Genomic DNA, 19,336 nt, shown 5'->3' on the forward strand with positions numbered 1-19,336 from the left:
ATTAATTACATAATTAAAATTTAAACTGTGTATAACTTAGCTAAAATTATATTTTTTTTATAATTTGTAAAAGTTAAAAAATAAATTTATAAATTACTTTTGAGAAATTGTATATAATTTGAATGAAAAACTATTTTTATCATTTAAATATGATTTATATTATATCTTATCATTATCTAATTCATGTCAAATGCATAACGCAATAATGCAATGATATTATTTATTTTTCCATCAAATATTATATAAAATTAATTTATAGTTATCTTATTTTAACTTTATCTTGTATTGTCCTATCAATAAATTCACAAAAAAAAATCCTATCAATAGATTCAACATAGTTGATAAATAGTTTGATTTTTTTAAGTATATTGTGGGATTGATTCTATGATCATGTGAATGAAAAATACTTTATTAAAAAAGATAAAATTTATTTTAATGATCTTGTAGGAGATTAATCTCATAATTTTCAAATGTCCTATTTATTTAAGAAGAAAAACAAAACAAATATATCTTCTAGTCCCATATCAATAATTTATAATTGGTTGAAATTTCCACTGTTAAATTTTATATTAAATGCTGCTTAAGAGAGACAGAGGGTCACAATTTGTTAACAGGTGGTGATTGAGTTTATATATATATATATATATATATATATATATATATATATATATATATATATATATATATATTTATATTTATATTTATACTACTAGTAACTTTTGAAGGGGCAAGGGAAAAACACAAGACGGCGCACATAGATTTTGTCGAAGAAACATCCGAGGAACAAGGTTCTGTGCAGAGCGGGACTGTGATTCAACGGTAAAATTCATCTAAACACTCTCTAACTATAACTCTCATTTCAATACTGTTAATCTCTAATCTTGCGTTGCCACTGCATATGTCTCTGCCTTTGAAAAGCATTTTTGGTGTTTCAACCCACTTTTTCTTTTCTTTCCCCCTCTGACTTTGCCGCGACTTCAACTTTTTTCTTCTTCTCTAAGTACACAAACTGTTTGATAAATTAACTCAACGGATTTTATTTCATTTCAAGAGTGATGCCTTTGAAGTTTTAAGCATATTTGTTTTTTTCTTCTTCTTTTTTCTCAGCGTGTCTTCTGAAACTGGATAATTTTGGAACAGGGAGTAGAATGTCTTGCGCCACCTTCAATGTTGCAGCTTCTTTGAATCTTCATGGACGTACTAAGCAAGCAGTTTCTAAGCCATTTGGGTCAAGAAATCACTGTACTTTCCCCAAGTTTTCTTTTCTCTATTCTGAGACCTTGAATTTGAGCTCCACTTATTATAGTTTTGGCCGGGATACACCCTCACGCTCATTCCATAGTGTTTTTAAATGTCTTGCTCAGAATTCAGAATCATCACCTTCTGTTAGCGTTGACACAAACAACAATTCTCGTAAGCACTGCAGTTATTCTATCTTTTCATTCCCATTATATTTGTATTACAATATTATATATTGTCATTAACATTTCTTTTCAGATACTCTGTCGTCTAAAGTCATTATTGTTCAATGGTTACATTAGCTTAACCAATACTTTTCTTGACTGTGGCTCTGAAAATCATTAAAGAGACACATCAGTGAAGTAAATTTTAAAGTGGTCGCCTGGGGTTAGCCTTTTCTTGATTAATACTAATTGAAATTCTCACTTAGCAACCAAATATTGGTCATTGTGGCTTATTTATTCTACACTTGTACTCTGCTGTGCAATGTCTTAAATACCAGAATTTCTTTCCCAGTGCAGTGCAAGCACTTGGTATATTAATAGAAGAAAGTTTTGGAGTAATTGGTAACCTGCTGACAATAGGAACTACTGTCTTTACTGAATGGGTCAATGAGTTGAAAAGTTTGCATTATGAGTATTTATTCACTTTATTTTATTTACTGATTTTTATTTTTTAAAATTTCCTTGTGCTTAAGAAGAAAAGGTGACTGTTCTGGTTATTGGTGGAGGGGGACGTGAACACGCTCTTTGCCATGCCTTGCAACGATCACCATCCTGTGAGACTGTACTTTGTGCCCCGGGCAATGCAGGGATTGCTAGCTCAGGAAATGCTACTTGCATCTCTGACCTTGAAGTTTATGATGGAGCAGCAGTAATCTCCTTTTGCCGGAAAATGGGGGTGGGACTTGTTGTTGTGGGACCTGAGGCTCCACTTGTTGCAGGTCTTACAAATGAGTTAGTTAAGGCTGGAATCCCAACTTTTGGTCCATCTGCAGAGGCTGCTGCTTTGGAAGGTTCTAAAAATTTCATGAAGCATTTGTGTGACAAGTATGATATTCCAACTGCCAAGGTATGTCTTCTTATTCTGAATCTCACCAACCAGATCAACATTTATCCCTTATTCTGTTGTAATGATATTTGCGAATATTTTCATGTATTGCATCTTATAAGTAGCTTCTCTGTGAATTTTGTAACATACTATTATACTCATTAGTAATGAGTAAATGGATCAGTTAAAACTGTATTGGGTTGGTTTCTGGATATGAGTTTTTGTTAAGCTGAAAGGGTTTCTTTGTTAGTCAACGAGTGTTGTTGATTTGCCTCTTTAAGAAATTATGTATATGATATTTAGTGGAATCATAATGTTGTGTCCTTATTTCTCTTAATTCCATGTGTATGCTGTCCTGTCATGTCCTCCTCAAATATATATATCCATCTTCCTTTGACCTTGTTTATGTCAACTTTGCTTCAAGAAATTTCTTTCTTAGTTTATATTAATCCTGGTTTACTAGTGCAGTACAAAACATTTACTGACCCATCTGCTGCAAAGCAATATATACAAGAACAAGGAGCACCAATTGTCATCAAAGCAGATGGACTGGCTGCTGGAAAAGGAGTTACTGTTGCCATGACACTGGAAGAGGCAAATGAAGCTGTCGACTCAATGCTGGTGAAGGGTGATTTTGGTTCTGCAGGTTGTCGTGTCATTGTTGAGGAATTTCTAGAAGGAGAAGAAGCATCCTTTTTTGCATTGGTTGATGGAGAAAATGCAATTCCACTAGAATCTGCACAGGACCATAAACGAGTTGGTGATGGTGACACAGGGCCAAATACTGGTGGCATGGGTGCATATTCTCCAGCTCCTATAATAACTAAGGAACTTCAATCTATAGTAATGGATTCAATTATCATCCCGACAGTAAAAGGAATGTCAGCGGAAGGTTGCAAGTTTGTTGGGGTTTTATATGCTGGGCTTATGATTGAGAAGAAGTCTGGCATGCCTAAGTTAATTGAGTATAATGTGCGATTTGGTGATCCTGAGTGCCAGGTCAGTTAAGTCATAAGATGTTTGTTAGAATGAATTCACTTTGTAATGTAACTAACTTACCCGTTAAATATGTTATAACATGCTAGAACTCAAAAGGCATTATTGACAAAAATTGCTTTTGGAATCTTGTAATTTTCATTTAGATAGGTCCATTGTTATTGAGCTCATGTTATGGTAATGTGTCATGTGAAATCAATGTCTAAATTTCTTGCTATGATTGTCCTTGTTTTGGGAGGTCATTTTATTTGTTTATACAAATTGATGTCTAGTGATATTTCTGCCAATAGACAAATTGGTCTTCAACCATTTCAAAACTTTTCTTAGCCATCTTCCTAGTCCACTGATATCAAATTCGAAGATATTATTTAACATAAGCACATACACTCAATCATCAGTTTATTTACAAAGTGAAAAGTGTACAACCAATGATAACAAAATATAATCAATTTACACTATATTTATCATTTTTCCTTTTGAAATTTTGAACAGGTCTTAATGGTTCGGTTGGAGTCTGATTTGGTACAAGTTCTACTTTCAGCATGTAGAGGAGAGTTGAGTGGGTTATCACTGAACTGGTCTCCTGGGTCTGCCATGGTTGTGGTAATGGCAAGTAACGGATATCCTGGATCATATGAGAAGGGAACTGTGATTGAAAACCTTCAAGAAGCTGAGCTTGCTGCTCCAGGTATCAAGATATTTCATGCAGGAACTGCTTTTGACTCTGAAGGAAAATTTATTGCAATTGGGGGGCGTGTTCTTGGGGTTACAGCCAAGGGAAATGATCTTGAAGAGGCACGTGATCGAGCTTATCAAGCTGTTGAGAAAGTTAACTGGTCTGGAGGCTTCTATCGTCGGGATATTGGTTGGAGAGCCCTTCCTCAGAAACAATATGTTACAAAGGGATAAACTACAGCTGAGTCCTAGAACAGTAATAGACATTGGTCAACACTCATTAGTGGTAAATCGTTTTACAAACATTAGAAAGTCCCCAGTGTAAGAGGATGGATCTTGTCTTTTGTACTTTTCGGGTGTAACGGGATTAGGTAATGTGGTTACATCAAGAGCTATGGTGGGAAACCTCGTAAGAATAAACAATACTACCGCCCCTCCCATAAAAATATGGTGTATTTCTTCAATAAAAGTTAACTTATGTATTAAGATGTATGAAGCAAATCCTTACTCATGACTTTCTTATAGGTTGAAACTCAAATGCAGAGTTAAAACTTGCTTACTATATCTATTGACCCATGACCCATCCATTTTCAGTGTACTTCCATTGCTTCTTTAAGATTAGATTACTCAGTTAGTCTCTGTATCATTTAGAAAATATTAAACAAAAAAATAAAAAGTCTTTATTACCATTTCAAAAGAAATCACAAATCTGCTAGTTTTGATCTGGTGAAGAGTTCAATAGCTTATATGAGATTTATATTTAAACTTCATTGTCATCATTGCATAAATAAAAAAATTCAAAGAAATTATCAAAACAATTTTATTACATGATGACCTATTCATCTCGCCCATCACCCTCAAATCCAACAACAACAACAACAACGCCTTATCCCACTAGGTGGGGTCGGCTACATGGATCAACTTCCGCCATAATGTTCTATCAAGTACCATACTTCTATCCAAATCATTAAGTTCGAGATCCTTTTTGATAACCTTTCTTATAGTCTTTTTGGGTCTTCCTCTACCTCGAATTGTTTGCCTTCTCTCCATTTGGTCTACTCTCCTCACTACAGAGTCTACCGGTCTTCTCTCTACATGCCCAAACCACCTAAGTCTATTTTCCACCATCTTCTCTACAATAGGCGCTACTCCAACTCTCTCTCTAATAGCTTCGTTTCTAATTTTATCCTGTCGAGTCTTACCACACATCCACCGCAACATCCTCATCTCTGCTACACCTACTTTATTCTCATGTTGGCTCTTGACCGCCCAACATTCTGTTCCGTACAAAATCGTCGGTCTTACCGCAGTCCGATAAAACTTTCCCTTTAGCTTGATCGGTACCTTTGCATCACATAACACCCCCGATGCTTTTCTCCATTTCATCCATCCTGCTTGAATGCGATGATTCACATCCCCTTCAATTTCTCCATCATCCTGTATTACAGACCCAAGATATTTAAACCGTGTGACTTGAGGGATAATATGGTCTCCTATTTTCACCTCTGAGTTAGAAACCCTCCTTCTTTTGTTGAACTTACATTCCATATACTCCGATTTGCTTCTGCTTAGGTGAAAACCATGTGTTTCTAGAGCTCGTCTCCAAGTTTCCAACCTCTCATTCAACTCCTCCCTCGACTCTCCAAGGAGGACTATGTCATCTGCAAAAAGCATGCATCTCGGCGCTATCTCTTGGATTTGTTCCGTGAGGACATCCAGAATTAAGGTAAAAAGGTAGGGGCTAAGGGTTAACCCTTGATGCAAACCAATTGTGATGGGAAAATCGTCTGACTCTCCACCCTGTGTCCTAACACTAGTCGATACCCTATCATACATATCTTGGATAGCTCGAATATATGCAACCCTAACCCCTTTCTTCTCTAGAGCTTTCCACAAAATCTCTCTAGGCACTCTATCATACGCTTTCTCCAAGTCAATAAAAATCAAGTGCAAGTCTTGTTGGTCCATGCGATATTGCTCCATCACCCGCCGTAATAAATAGATCGCTTCCATGGTCGACCTTCCCGGCATGAAACCAAATTAATTCTCAGTAACTTGAGTCTCCTTTCTTAATCTCCATTCGATCACTCTTTCCCATAATTTCATGGTATGACTCATGAGCTTGATTCCCCTATAATTTGCACAATTTTGTATATCCCCCTTGTTCTTATAGATTGGCACTAACGTGCTTCTCCTCCATTCCTCCGGCATGCGTTTTGACCTCATAATTTCATTAAAGAGTTTGGTGAGCCACTCAAGACCTCTATCTCCAAGAGTTTTCCACACTTCAATAGGTATGTTGTCTGGCCCCACCGCCTTACCGTTACTCATTCTTTTCAACGCTTCCTTTACTTCCTGTTTCTGAATTCGACGATAGTACTTATAGTTCCGGTCCTCTTCTCTTGTGTCTAGACTGCTAGAGTCATATCCATATCCATCATTAAATAAGTTGTGGAAATACGCCTTCCACCTTTCCTTGATATCTTTTTCATGCACTAAGACTTTGCCTTCTTCATCCTTAACACACTTTACTTGATCCAAATCTCTAGTCTTCCTCTCTCTACCCTTAGCAAGCCTATATATAGATCTTTCTCCGTCCCTGGTTCCTAGAGCTTGGTATAGTCCGTCAAAAGCTTGGGCTCTTACCTCACTCACCGCCTTTTTGGTTTCATTTCTAGCTATCTTATACTTATCCCAAGTTTCAGAATTTCTACACCTAGACCACTCCTTGAAACACTCCTTTTCTACTCTAACTTTGCTCTGAACACTTTCATTCCACCACCACGATTCTTTACCCCTAGGTCCAAAACCTCTAGATTCACCCAACGTCTCTTTAGCCACTTTAATAATCTCTTGGGACATTTTGTTCCACATATCATTTGCACTTCCTTGTGATTGTCCACACCATCCCTCCCATATCTTTTGTTGGAAAATTCCTTGTTTCTCACCCTTCAAGTGCCACCATTTGATCCTTGGTGCTACCATAGGACTTCTTCTCTTTGCCCTATCTCTAATTCTTACATCCATGACCAAAACTCTATGTTGGGTAGTCAAGCTGTCTCCCGGGATAACTTTACAGTTCAAGCAATACTTCCTATCAGACTTCCTGATAAGGAAGAAATCTATCTGAGAACATGTCCCTCCACTTTTGTAAGTGATAAGATGTTCCGCTCTTTTCTTAAACCATGTATTGGCTATAGAAAGATCCAAAGCCTCCGAAAACTCCAAGATGGATTTACCCTCCCCATTCATCTCCCCTAGGCCAAAACCCCCATGCACCCCCTCAAAACCTCTAGCCACGCTACCTACATGTCCATTGAGATCCCCTCCTAGGAAAACTTTCTCTCCTTGGGGTATATCCTGAAGTACCCCTTCTAGATCCTCCCAAAATTTTACCTTAAAGTGTTCTACTGACCCAACCTGAGGTGTGTACCCACTAATATCATTAAAGGTGTCCTGTCCCACTACCAATTTTAAGGCTATGATACGATCTCCTACTCTTCTTACATCCACGACATCATTCTTCCACTCCTTGTCCACAATAATCCTTACCCCATTTCTTAATCTGATTTTTCCCATATACCACAGCTTAAATCCCGAGTTGTCTAATTCTTTCGCTTTTTCACCTGTTCACTTAGTTTCTTGTAGGCACATAAAATTGATCTTCCTCCTTACCATAACATCCACTATTTCCATAGATTTTCCAGTAAGTGTGCCTATATTCCATGTACCAAAGCGAATCCTCCTGTCATGAACTAGCTTCTTTACCCACACCCGTTCTCGAAAATGTGGGAACCCTTGCTTACTTTTCACTACATCCGGGCGGCGATGCAGCGACCCTTGCTCTTTTGACACTGTACTCGAGCCATACAGCGCGTTGCTTCCGGGCAACGACCTAGCATTCACATTATTACGTAATTGATCCATGTCATAGAGATTCGACAAAGTTTTACGTTGGCCGTCGAAAGTGTTTGGGCATTGTAGAGAGAAAAGTGTTTGGGCACCACAATGTTGAAAGAAAAGCTAGTTCTATACTATACACCACCAACATAAATATTAAACACATTTCGTAATTATGATAAATCACAACGTGGAGGATGACACACATTGGTGGAATTCTAATCCAACATAAGTATTTTTCTCTTAATATAATTTATTTTATACTCAAGAATTAATTAGAATTTAAACTTTGAATCACTCAATTAAGAGACAAATCATTATCACTTGTGCAACCTTTGTTGGTCACATTAACTTGAGTGTGACAACAAAATGCAAGTCATATGTTTTTGTTTTTAAAAAATTATTTTTGAATAATGAGAGAAACCTAATATTCATGCAGGAAATTGACTTTATTATTTCACGTTAAGGTTAATAGTTACTTCTACGTTATTACCTCTAGTCCTTTATATATATATATATATATATATATATATATATATATATATATAAACAATCAGGGATATTTTTTTTCTTCTAATTATACCGAATATAAGTCTAATATATACAGATAGGAATATCTTTTTCTATATTATTAGCTCTGCATCTCAAAACACACTTTCTAAGACATTATTAAAGAAAAAAAAAATCACTCTGCCAGCTAAACGGAATTTGATAGTACTACTGCATTCCTCTTTGCTCAAAATCAGTTCTTCTAAATGCATTTTAAAAATATTATACCCAAACACAAATCAATTATTTTAAAATCAATTCTTCTAAAATCTAAAAAAAATGCACTCTGTGGTACTGCTATATGCATCTTATAATTTTATTATTTTTCTAATTTAAATCTTTATGGCAGTACGGATTTGAGAATATTACGATATTTAAATGAATTATAACGTTTTATACTTTTATTATGTCTGTAATAACTCACTTTTAAAATAGTTATTCTCTTTCTTCATTTTAGATATGTAATTTATGTTAATTTTATGGTGCTTATATATAATTTTTAAAACTTGTGCTGTGTATCTCTAAATTCATGTCTGTATGATATCATATTTATGTCTTGTAGCGCATTTGTGCTTTCTAAATCTTGGTGCTGCAATTATGCTAAATAAGAGATAAGAGATTAGGCAACTTAAAAGTAGTCTAAGCCGAGCGTTCATTAACGTTTTTTTAGTCAAGTTGGTCAATTATTCTTTACCGAGTATCATGTATGTATGCATTTGATGTCTACTGATCTCTCTCCTCACTCGCAAAACTTTAGTACACTTTCATATGAAACACTTGATATACATTATCAAATGAAAGAATTAGGCAGGTAAAGGCTATGGCTTATGATACAAATTGGTAAGAGAAACAGCTTAATACATTTTCTCTTTTAAAGACCAGTAAGTGAGAATCAAACCTCAGTAACTTATAAAAATAACAAATGTGTTTTATCCAATCAAATGTCAATACTTAGATCAAAATTTCAGTAATTAGTAAAAGCAGTAGCCTCACAACATTCGACAGAATATTTATATAATGTCCAATGCATTGTTAACTGCTTTTCAGCTTTGACAGGCAGCTGAGCACCCAATGAATTGTGTGTCAAGATTACTGCAGTCTGCAATCATGCAGGTGACAAGTAGAGGACTGCTTCAAATCAGAATAAATAAATAAAAAACCATTAAATGGAAGCTAGAAAGAGTTGTACACAAGCAGTTAAAAGTAGTACAAGAAGTCATTGTTCTTGCCATAGAATAGAATGATAAGTCGTTTATCAAATCAATGGCCTTCATAGCCAGTTTTGATTTTTCGCATAACGCTATAACAACCTTAGTTCTCAGCAGCTGGATAAACATTACTTTACCCCAGGCTTCAGCTTCAAACACAAATTTAGACTATGAAACAGGAAAACAAATGATCTTTCAATACTCTATGAAGTTTATATAAAAATCTTGAATCAAAATAGAAGACAGTATTACACTACATGTCTACATGAAAATATTAAAAACCATATCACTGAAGTGTTGAAATAATGAGCTGACATACCCAGATAAAAAAATTCAGTACATGGCTACAGTCTACAGAATTTTTAATGATATTGCAGCAGAACGAAGTTTTACACCATCGCTGTCCCACTTGGACTGTGGTGCAGTTGCTCCAGCAATAAAAGCCTACAGAATATAAGGATCAGGTATCTTACTTTTCTGTAATTTATGTTGGTGAAAATATAAAAGTGATTGACGTGTATCACCAAAGAAATGCCCCTTCTGGTCTCGATTATAAGCAAAAAATACAAAACTAACTTCACAGTTTACACTAATTAAGAAAATTAGTTATCATCATTTAATTTTGTTAATCCCACTAACAACATAAGTTTTCTTCCCAAACTACCTTTCATTAGAACTTGATATCAAGAAAAGGATCATTGAAAATAGAATCTCAATTAAATGAAAGACATTTTGGAGACAGTCTCATTAAATATAGTAAAATTAGTTTGGATTTATGTAAATTTGAGACCAAAATATATGAATTTTTTGTTGCTTATATTTGAGATCGGAGTAATGAGAATGTTCTCTATTGGCACTGGGTCAACTAGCAAAAGTTGATGACCAATGATATTCCTGCAATTGCATATCCAATCAAGTATATGTGGATGGGTTAGTTATATTTATATCCTTAAAATGCTTGTAGTAACAAACCTTTCCACTGCTGACCCCTGCCATCAATGCTACGTGCTGGTTATCTCTACCAAATTCATAGAAATAGTAAGTCCTGAAATTATAATAGTCAATAATGCATTGGAATTTGATGCAATAGAAAAATTCAATGGCATAGAGAGTAGACACATTAATATATTGGTTCCAGATGAAATAAAAATGGCTTAAAGGATTAATCCACGCATCCAGAGTTGGCTACGCTAGAATTTTGAGTACCCAATCAAACAATGGGAGAAAGGGTATCAATGCTGTATATATATAGCCTTCTTTTCTAAGATAATCTTTTTTTTAAATAACAATATAGAACTAAAAAAGAACTAATTCATGTATTTTATCTTAAATAAGGAGGGAACCTTTGGTGTATATAGTTCCAGTAAGTTGAAAATGAACTTACGTAAAACCCTCATCTTCCTTTATTTTTATTGATCTTGCAGAATAAATTTTTGAGCCCCCTGCATGAACATCATGGGCAAAATGAAATACTAAAACCAAGAACTGAGTAAACAGAAAGAGCAATGAAGCACATAATATCATTTAAATAACTAAATGTTGGGATATAACAATCTGTAACAGAAAGATAAACTTAGAACAAAATCAACTTCTTTTCAAAACTACAAAAACATGCAGACGTTTAAACAAAATTGTACCTGGAACAAAAATTTTTGCTGCTTCCTTCAGGGAACCTAAATCAGTTATATTCTGAGCCTGTTCCAATCAATGAAGAATACGTAAGTTTCCTGAGGAATTCACATCAAGAATAAAGAATAGGACTAGATCTAATCTCAGTTACAATGACTTGTCATAACACAGGCACAAAAGCCTGATGGTTGATATACTGTACATATATTCTCTTAGGAAAAAGACATCAATAAGAACTTCTAATAGTTGAAATCATGCCAAAGTGAAGTGATAACAAATTACAATCTCCATCCTTTATGAAATTATCATCAGTAGCAACAAGTTCCTATTTTTAGTCCTAGTTCACAAAAAGGAAAAACTTTCAATGAGAAAGAGCCTAATGCTAACTCAGCATTGAAATAGAAAGGAGCCAAATGGCAAAAGGAAAACAATTGGAAGAGACAGAAAAGATGCAACACAGAATCTAGAGCTTAAGCCTGTGCAGACACATCACGTTGACTTGGACAAGGGTTTCTGATGTACAAATAGCAAAACGTCTAGCTTGTCTGTTACTAATAACTCAACCATTGAGAAAATTTTATGATGTGTGTGTGTGTATGATAAAATGCTATTGGCTGTCTAATTACCTGTAAGAAGGTGATTTTAAGTTGATTGGTTGGCTTAGTAACAACACTTAGAATCTCTGATCTGTTTCAATCAAAGACTAGATGATCATGTTTCCTTCTAAAAATACACAAGAGCATTGCAAGAAAATAGGGAGTTGGGAGTTTGATACAAATATTACCCATCGGAAGATGCAAACCGTGCTGAAAAAGTCTTTGTCTTTGCCTTGTCCCCATAAAGAGACTGTCCAGCATCCAAATCCTGCAAACAAATGGAAGACAAATTCACTCAACTGAAAATTTCACAATGTTTCAATCCTATTATTTTTAATACGGAAGTTGATCAATCAGCTATAGTTGTACAATTTCAACTGATAAGACTAACTTTATTCAACTATCTTCAACCATAAAAGATGACTTAACTAACTATTGCATCAAACTCCAACTAACTGAAACAGGATTCAGCTGAGCTGAGCTAAACAAACCTGTCATTAAGTTTCTATTTATACATTTCAAAATCATTTTTTAATGTAACTCCAAATTTAGTAAATTACAATTTATCAAGTTGACATTTAAAAAAATGACTAATACAGAATTAGTTTAATCTTGAGTAATTTAGGAAATTACAATTAAAAAATTGAGATAGAAAAGTGGTTAAATGCACCTCAGGTTCCGTGATATCCTTAAACTCCGGTGGGACTCGAATGGCAAACCCATCACCGTAGAACTGAAACCAAGATGTCGTGTTTTCAATGCTAGAAAGAAGCGATTTGGACGGCGATTCTTGCGCAACTGAGACTTGAGGAGTTAGGCCAATGCCAATGCAGACCAGAGGAGTTTGAAGGATGAGGCTCCGTTTGGAAGTGAGGTTCTTGGCCCCACAAATTATGGGTTTTGAGGTGAAAGAGAAGCAGGGTTTGGTGTTGTTGGTGATGCTGATGAGATTGGAGAAAAGAACGGCCATGAAAGAAAGTGCATGGAGACAGTTATCATCAGTTTCAGCAAAAATAAATAACTTTTGAAGTTTTTTAAAGTTTAGGGGCACTTGAAGTAAAACAGCTTCATCAACTAATATGAAATTATTTTAATTTAATCAGAAATATTAGATTCAAATCTTGAATAAATAGTTATATTAAATATTTTTTTATCATTTATAATAATTTTATTTGATTTAAACTAAATTATCTTTGGATAAAAAATATTTATGGTTTAAAAAAGAGTTATGGTTGAATTATTGTATGTGAGAAAATGTTTTTTCTTCTGAGTCTTTTATCACAATATATTTAGGATTTTAGTTTGAGATTACGGTTAAACTAAAAACAACTTAATATTGATTCATCTATGTACTCGATGATAATAAGTTTTATTCATGAATCATGGAAAATAATACATCAAAGATTTGTTTACATTTATCTATCCAACAAATGCAGGCTCACTGGGGGGAAATAAAAAGAGGAAAAAATGAAAATGAAAATTTCTAGTTCTGTGGACCAAAAGACCCTCATGGCTAATAGACGTTATCCACTTTCAAACATAGCCAGCCAATCCAGACCACCCGAAATCTAAACCAAATCAGAGAACAAAGGATGATGTGGAAGAGAAGAAGAAGCCTTCAGCACTTGAAGTTGAAACCTTGCTGATCCTCATCATGGGAACCATTTTTCCTCCTCACTCTCTCTCTCCACTCCTCAACATCAAACCTTCACCCTCAAGAATTCTCTTGGCTCCCTCTCCCCAACCCAAGTCAAATTCTCTCTTTTGCTCCAAACCCATTGTTTCAAGTCTCAGAAAGAACCAAACTTCATCTCCCAAACCTTCATCGGGCACAAGCTGGTTGGCTCATGCTCAACAGGGCCTAGCAGCTTTGGCTATCTCCTTGGCACTCAACTTTAGCCCAGTTTTGTTTAATGGCAATGCATTGGCATCTGAGTTTGATGTGCTTAATGAGGGTCCACCCAAAGATTCTTATGTGTTTGATGATGCAGGAGTGCTTAGTAGGGTGACCAGGTCTGATTTAAAGCAGTTGTTGTCTGATTTGGAATCAAGGAAGAACTTCCGCATCAATTTTATAACTGTTAGAAAACTCACGGTTAGTTACACAACTACTCCCTTCCCTCTCAAATATAAGAAGAAAAAAAAACACATTTTTCTTGCTCTTAAATATAAGAAAATTGACTTTTTTTTTATTCCTTATACCAAATTCTAGTGAAGGGTAAGTGGGAGAAAATTTTAATTTTTAATTGAGATTGGTGAAATTAAATGTGATTAACTAATTTTCTTAGTTAGCTTGAATTATTTTTTCTTTTCTTAAATTTAAGACGGGGAGTAGTATGTGCTTAAATAATGAATTATGAAACTTTCTTTCATATGTTTTCATATGATGTGCTGTGAAGAAGCATCGAGCTTGTTGTGCAAACTTGTCCATTTTCTCTGCCATGGAACTAAAATGGTGCATGAAAGGACCAAACAAAATGCTAAATGAAATGTTTTGATTGTGTAACGTGGTTGGTTGCAGAGCAAAGCTGATGCATTTGAGTATGCTGACCAAGTCTTGGAGCGTTGGTACCCTTCTGTAGAAGAAGGGAACAACAAGGGCATTGTGGTGCTTGTCACGAGTCAGAAAGAAGGAGCAGTCACTGGTGGCCCGGCTTTTGTCGAAGCTGTGGGGGAAAAGATCCTTGATGCTACCGTCTCAGAGAACCTCCCAGGTACTTGCAAGTTTGTATTATTTATAAGAGTTTAATTGTCATACACAATACCAAAAATTTTATAATATACTATTGGATTAGAAATCTATCTTTTAAAGCAATTAGGTTGAATTACTAATTTGGTTCTTATATCTGCACACGATCTTTACATTTTAGTCTCTACCCCTAGAAGCTACTTGTTTTAGTCCCCACGCAACACTTTTTAATCCATTTTAGTACATACTATTTTGGACAGTAGGTACTAAAAGAGATTAAAAAGTGTATGTGTAGATACTAAAACGAATCATTTCTAAGTGTAAAACATAAAAATTGTGTAGTTATAAAGATCAAATACGTAATTAAAGCTTGTAATTATAAGAGTTTAATTGTCATACTCAATTAGTACCAAAAATTTTATAATATACTATTGGATTAGAAATCTATCTTTTAAAGTAATTAGGTTTAATTACTAATATGGTCCTTATACCTGCACACGATCTTTACATTTTAGTCTCTACACCTAGAAGCTACTTGTTTTCGTCCCCATGCAACACTTTTTAATCCATTTTAGTACATACTATTTTGAACGGTAGGGGTACTAAAAGAGATTAAAAAGTGTATGTGTAGACACTAAAACCAATAATTTCTAAGTGTAAAACATGAAAATTGTGTAGTTATAAAGATCAAATAAGTAATTAAAGCTTGTAATTATTACAGAAGTTAACACTTTTACCATATATCATGACAATTTATGATTGAACGAAAATATAAAAACCTTTATACTGTGAATGCTTTCTAATTAAATTGTATTTATAAAACTTGTCAATCTTCTGAAGCTTTACTCAGTAAGGAACAGCTATAATCATATTTACTTTTTGAAGGGGTACTACCTATGTCTGGTTTATATATGCAGTATTGGCTACGGATGAGAAGTACAATGAAGCTATTTTTAGCACTGCTAAACGGCTAGCGGCTGCCATAGATGGGCTTCCGGATCCTGGTGGGCCAACAGTTAAAGACAACAAACGTGAGTCTAACTTCAAAACCAAGGAAGAGACAGAAGAGAAGCGTGGACAATTCACTCTTGTAGTTGGAGGTTTGTTGGTCATTGCATTTGTTGTTCCTATGGCACAGTACTATGCCTATGTATCCAAAAAATAAGATAATATAAATAGATCTGTTTTTCAAATTCTCACTGTTCAAATTCAGATGTATAATGTGCAGTTGTAACCATGCTCATGTTACAATTGAGTTTGAGAAAGCTGAAGAAGAATAAGATGACAGTTTTTGCTTGTAAATGCTATTCCAAAGTATATGTATTTGACCATTTTTATATGCTGGTTGGCGATCTTAAGTCAGGTAGAGCAAGTTCTAGTTCCTTGCCCCTCTTTCATTTTCCTCTTGCCTAAGTGTCCTTTTTTGGAATAAATCTAATATAGGACGGGTTCCTAATTCGTAGCTTTATACATTGCATTGATGTACACAGCTAATATACTTTAATGCCACCTCATAATCTTATAAGCTAAAATGAACTTATAGGACTTAGGAGGGTCATAAGTCACTTTTAATAATTTTAACCAAAAACTTTCGATTGTTAGTTCAAGTACTTAAATGATATATGTCATAAAGTCAGTTGATTTGGTCTCAAATCATAAATGTTTGTAAGATCTTAACTGTCAATCAAGGTTACAATGAGCTGGTAGTTTCACTACACCAGCACAGAAAGAATAAAACTATTATAACAGTAAACAAATAGGGATTTTGAGCTAGAGAAGGAAGGGAATTTTGTCTCCCAAAAGAGTGTTGGAGTAGTTTCCAGTGAGAACTTGTGATGCCACATATTGATTTGCAGCCTCGGTGTAATGAGTCCCGTCCCAGTTTACATACACACTGCTGTCATTGCAACCTTTTGCTGTTATTGTGGTCCCATTCAAGATCTTTGTTAGCCCACAAGAAACTCGACTGTCAAAGTTCAATGGTGGACCTCCATATCCACAACAAGCCATAATGGGTTGTTCAAACCCTGCAAACATATAATCACAGAAATTTAACCGTGTTTGCCCCCAACAAATACAAAAGAAACTAAGTCATTTTGGCTTATCCTGATCCCTATATTCACCACTGACTTGGACACACTTCTAGCATTTTAAGGATTGTAAACATATGCTGCGATCAAATGATTACAGGGTAAAAAGAGGAAGGAGACTCTTGAGAAAACAAAGCTCAAAAGAAGAAGAAAATGAATTCTCATAGTGTTATGTAGTGTATGTGCAAGTCGTTCTTTTATATTCTTCCATTGCCAAATCATGTCACAGTGTTGAGTTATTAAAAGACTATAGTAAGAAGTATGAGTAAAACAGAAGTTGCTGCTGCATGGGGCTCATCACATGATTCCAAGGGCATATCACAATATGATATGAGGAATTCAACATCTATAAAAAAAATAACTAACATTTAAATATCTAGGAAACAATCATCATCCAAACTATAAAGCAAAATCAATAGCAAAATGGAATTAAGATGAGGCAGCTATAAATATTTTAAGTTACACTCACCATATTTTGAATAGTTTGCAATGAGGTTTGATTTTATGGTAAAGATATCAACATGTGTAACATTTGCATCTGGATACTGGCCCTTAAATTTACTACAAAAAGATTGAAGCTGTATATTAAAGGCTGTGGCCGCTTGGTTGAGTGAACTAACACATCCTAGTTCATCAAGCTTTGATGGATTAGTGCCAAATTTGGCAACAATCTGAGGCAAGCATCCGAGTGGACCCGTGTTATGTATCCAGAAATTCCTTGCCCCGCTATCATACAGTTTCTATCACACAGATCAGACAGTGAATGTTAATTCCAGTAGAACTATTTTTATTCTATGGAAGTAAAGAAACTTAAAATGCACCAATTATTAGACACAAATCACAATGAAACAAACCTTTATTCCAGTTTCAAATTCCAATAGAATTGTTGGAATTGAGGCAAGTATTTGGTCCAATGTTTTTGAATAAAATGCACCAGCAAGATCGTTCTGGCCTATGTCAAACATGTATAATCCCTTCTCAAAATAGTCTTCTGTTGGGACGTACTGATCAAATTTCTTTCCTGAAACTTTATTGTGATAATTTTCCTTTAAATGAATGAATGAGATAAAACAGAAAACTAGATTTGGAAACCAAAGTAACGAGAAGATACTTGATTAATTTATCATATACCTTGAAGAAATTGAAGAGCCAGAGCTCTGAATCTCAGAAACTGAAATACCTGAACCCCAAAGCCAAACGGGCTGATGGATGTTGCAGTGGCTGGAAGGATAGTTGAACCTGCTGCTGCAAAGTTGCATCCATGCTGAAAATTTGGCAAACCCACTGAATCCATGTAGGCATTTAAGAATGGCAATTTCATCGCATCCACTGCAATAATCAACCAAAAACACAAGGAACTATCATGGCTACATGTTCACCATAGCATGGATGATGTTATATATGCTTAGTTAACTCACATATGTAACATTAAATGGTTTGTTTGGAAAGTCATATACTTGTTATGGAAGATATCATTGTTATACTCTATCAATAATTAAGTTAATCCAATCTCTAATCTTAAAATAATCAGTGCGAAGCATTGTCACTTGTCAGTAACCCGTCCTCTCCAAGAAAATGAATTTACATTTAGATGTAAGGTCCAAAACTTCAGAGAAAGAATGGTTAAAGGTGAAATACATGTGAGCATCGAGACTCATCAAGATTATTATTGATTAAGACAAAACTTATATGTAGTTTAATAGGTGATTATTGAGGTAAAGCTTCAACAATTCTTATTGGAGAATAACACAAAAAACACTTATGGAACTGCATCTAAGTTTATCTGTTTATTTACGATTTGCAGCAAGTATAAAACAAGTTCATGAATGATTAGAAACTTACTTAAGAAGTCAACTATGAGACGGCCATCGCAGAACCTCCCAGATGGGGTTTTGAAGTAATTTTTTCCATAAGGCGGGACGACTAGAAATCCCATCCCTGCAGCAAGTTCACCTGTGTCTGAGTTTGAATCACCAAAGTTGAAAACTGCAGGGTAACTGAACTCAACCGAATTTGCCACAGCCAAGCATATGCAAAATGTTACAACTTGAAAAGCAACAACATTCTTAGAATCCATGGCAACTCTCAGCTTTATGTGTGCGAAACGCCAATAACACAGGCAGACGAATACCAATTATAGCTAGCTTTATGTGCGCCTTTTATGCATGCATTGCATTGCACACTCAGAATTCAGAATTGGTTGCTTCAAAGTGAAGTCTCACTAACAAAGGAAGAGCTTGCTTATGATAGTAAGAAAGCAATTGAATCCAAAAGGAAACAGTTCCTTTTGCTTTGCATTACCATGTTATTATCCTTATGCTGTTCAAGAAAACCAGACTTATAGTTATTGCAATATTAAAAGACTATTCCATAAGTTAAGACTTAAGAGATGGTTTTGCCTTGGGATGCGTGTGATTTGTCTTAACTTGCATCTCCACGAGACAATATTGCTTCACCACTATTGATTCCGTGAACCTTTACACTTAGCAATCACAACTGTGTCCATGCAATCCAATGAGAGTGAAAAGACAGATGCCTTAGCATTAACAAAGTCCAAGTTTCTCGGTTTGTGTTATATGCTGTGAAGTGTGAACATATTCATCCTTTTGTTTAATTATTTCTTGTTTGGCCTACCCGTGAGCTAATGTGCCAAACCAGCAGCAAAAAATGGATTCGTGAATTATTTGACAGATTCTTTTGAAGAAAAAACAATAA

At 35.0% G+C, this 19,336-nt stretch overlaps 4 protein-coding genes across 5 annotated transcripts; 2 read left to right on the forward strand and 2 right to left on the reverse strand.

Annotated features, from left to right (window-relative positions):
* The first annotated feature begins 699 nt into the window (after nucleotides 1-699).
* On the forward strand, nucleotides 700-4,547 carry LOC114371228 (phosphoribosylamine--glycine ligase). 2 transcript variants are annotated; one of them, XM_028328678.1, is made up of 5 exons: nucleotides 700-819; nucleotides 1,141-1,413; nucleotides 1,937-2,310; nucleotides 2,758-3,288; nucleotides 3,778-4,547. In XM_028328678.1, exons 2-5 carry the CDS (start codon nucleotides 1,149-1,151, stop codon nucleotides 4,192-4,194), a joined length of 1,587 nt encoding a protein of 528 aa, XP_028184479.1. In that variant the 5' UTR covers nucleotides 700-819; nucleotides 1,141-1,148; the 3' UTR covers nucleotides 4,195-4,547. The 2 variants fall into 2 exon arrangements, with proteins under 2 accessions (XP_028184479.1, XP_028184480.1); XM_028328679.1 differs by having other exon boundaries at nucleotides 1,940-2,310.
* A 4,769-nt stretch (nucleotides 4,548-9,316) lies between these two features.
* LOC114370040 lies at nucleotides 9,317-12,865 on the reverse strand. The gene is made up of 7 exons (XM_028327332.1): nucleotides 12,513-12,865; nucleotides 12,031-12,110; nucleotides 11,873-11,933; nucleotides 11,255-11,312; nucleotides 11,002-11,059; nucleotides 10,590-10,662; nucleotides 9,317-10,061 (listed from the first exon to the last, which is right to left on the reverse strand). Exons 1-7 carry the CDS (start codon nucleotides 12,810-12,812, stop codon nucleotides 9,969-9,971), a joined length of 723 nt encoding a protein of 240 aa, XP_028183133.1. The 5' UTR covers nucleotides 12,813-12,865; the 3' UTR covers nucleotides 9,317-9,968.
* Nucleotides 12,866-13,402: 537 nt separating this feature from the next.
* Nucleotides 13,403-15,913, forward strand: LOC114371172 (UPF0603 protein At1g54780, chloroplastic-like). Its single transcript, XM_028328609.1, has 3 exons — nucleotides 13,403-13,937; nucleotides 14,364-14,556; nucleotides 15,449-15,913. The coding sequence occupies exons 1-3, from the start codon at nucleotides 13,497-13,499 to the stop codon at nucleotides 15,694-15,696; spliced, it is 882 nt and encodes a 293-aa protein (XP_028184410.1). The 5' UTR covers nucleotides 13,403-13,496; the 3' UTR covers nucleotides 15,697-15,913.
* A 255-nt stretch (nucleotides 15,914-16,168) lies between these two features.
* Nucleotides 16,169-19,153, reverse strand: LOC114371170 (GDSL esterase/lipase At1g54790-like). Its single transcript, XM_028328608.1, has 5 exons — nucleotides 18,464-19,153; nucleotides 17,753-17,950; nucleotides 17,476-17,648; nucleotides 17,091-17,361; nucleotides 16,169-16,558 (listed from the first exon to the last, which is right to left on the reverse strand). Exons 1-5 carry the CDS (start codon nucleotides 18,696-18,698, stop codon nucleotides 16,302-16,304), a joined length of 1,134 nt encoding a protein of 377 aa, XP_028184409.1. The 5' UTR covers nucleotides 18,699-19,153; the 3' UTR covers nucleotides 16,169-16,301.
* Between the last annotated feature and the right edge of the window lie 183 nt (nucleotides 19,154-19,336).

The sequence above is a fragment of the Glycine soja genome, chromosome 10 (genome assembly GCF_004193775.1).
Source record: "Glycine soja cultivar W05 chromosome 10, ASM419377v2, whole genome shotgun sequence".
Lineage (NCBI taxonomy): Eukaryota > Viridiplantae > Streptophyta > Magnoliopsida > Fabales > Fabaceae > Glycine > Glycine soja.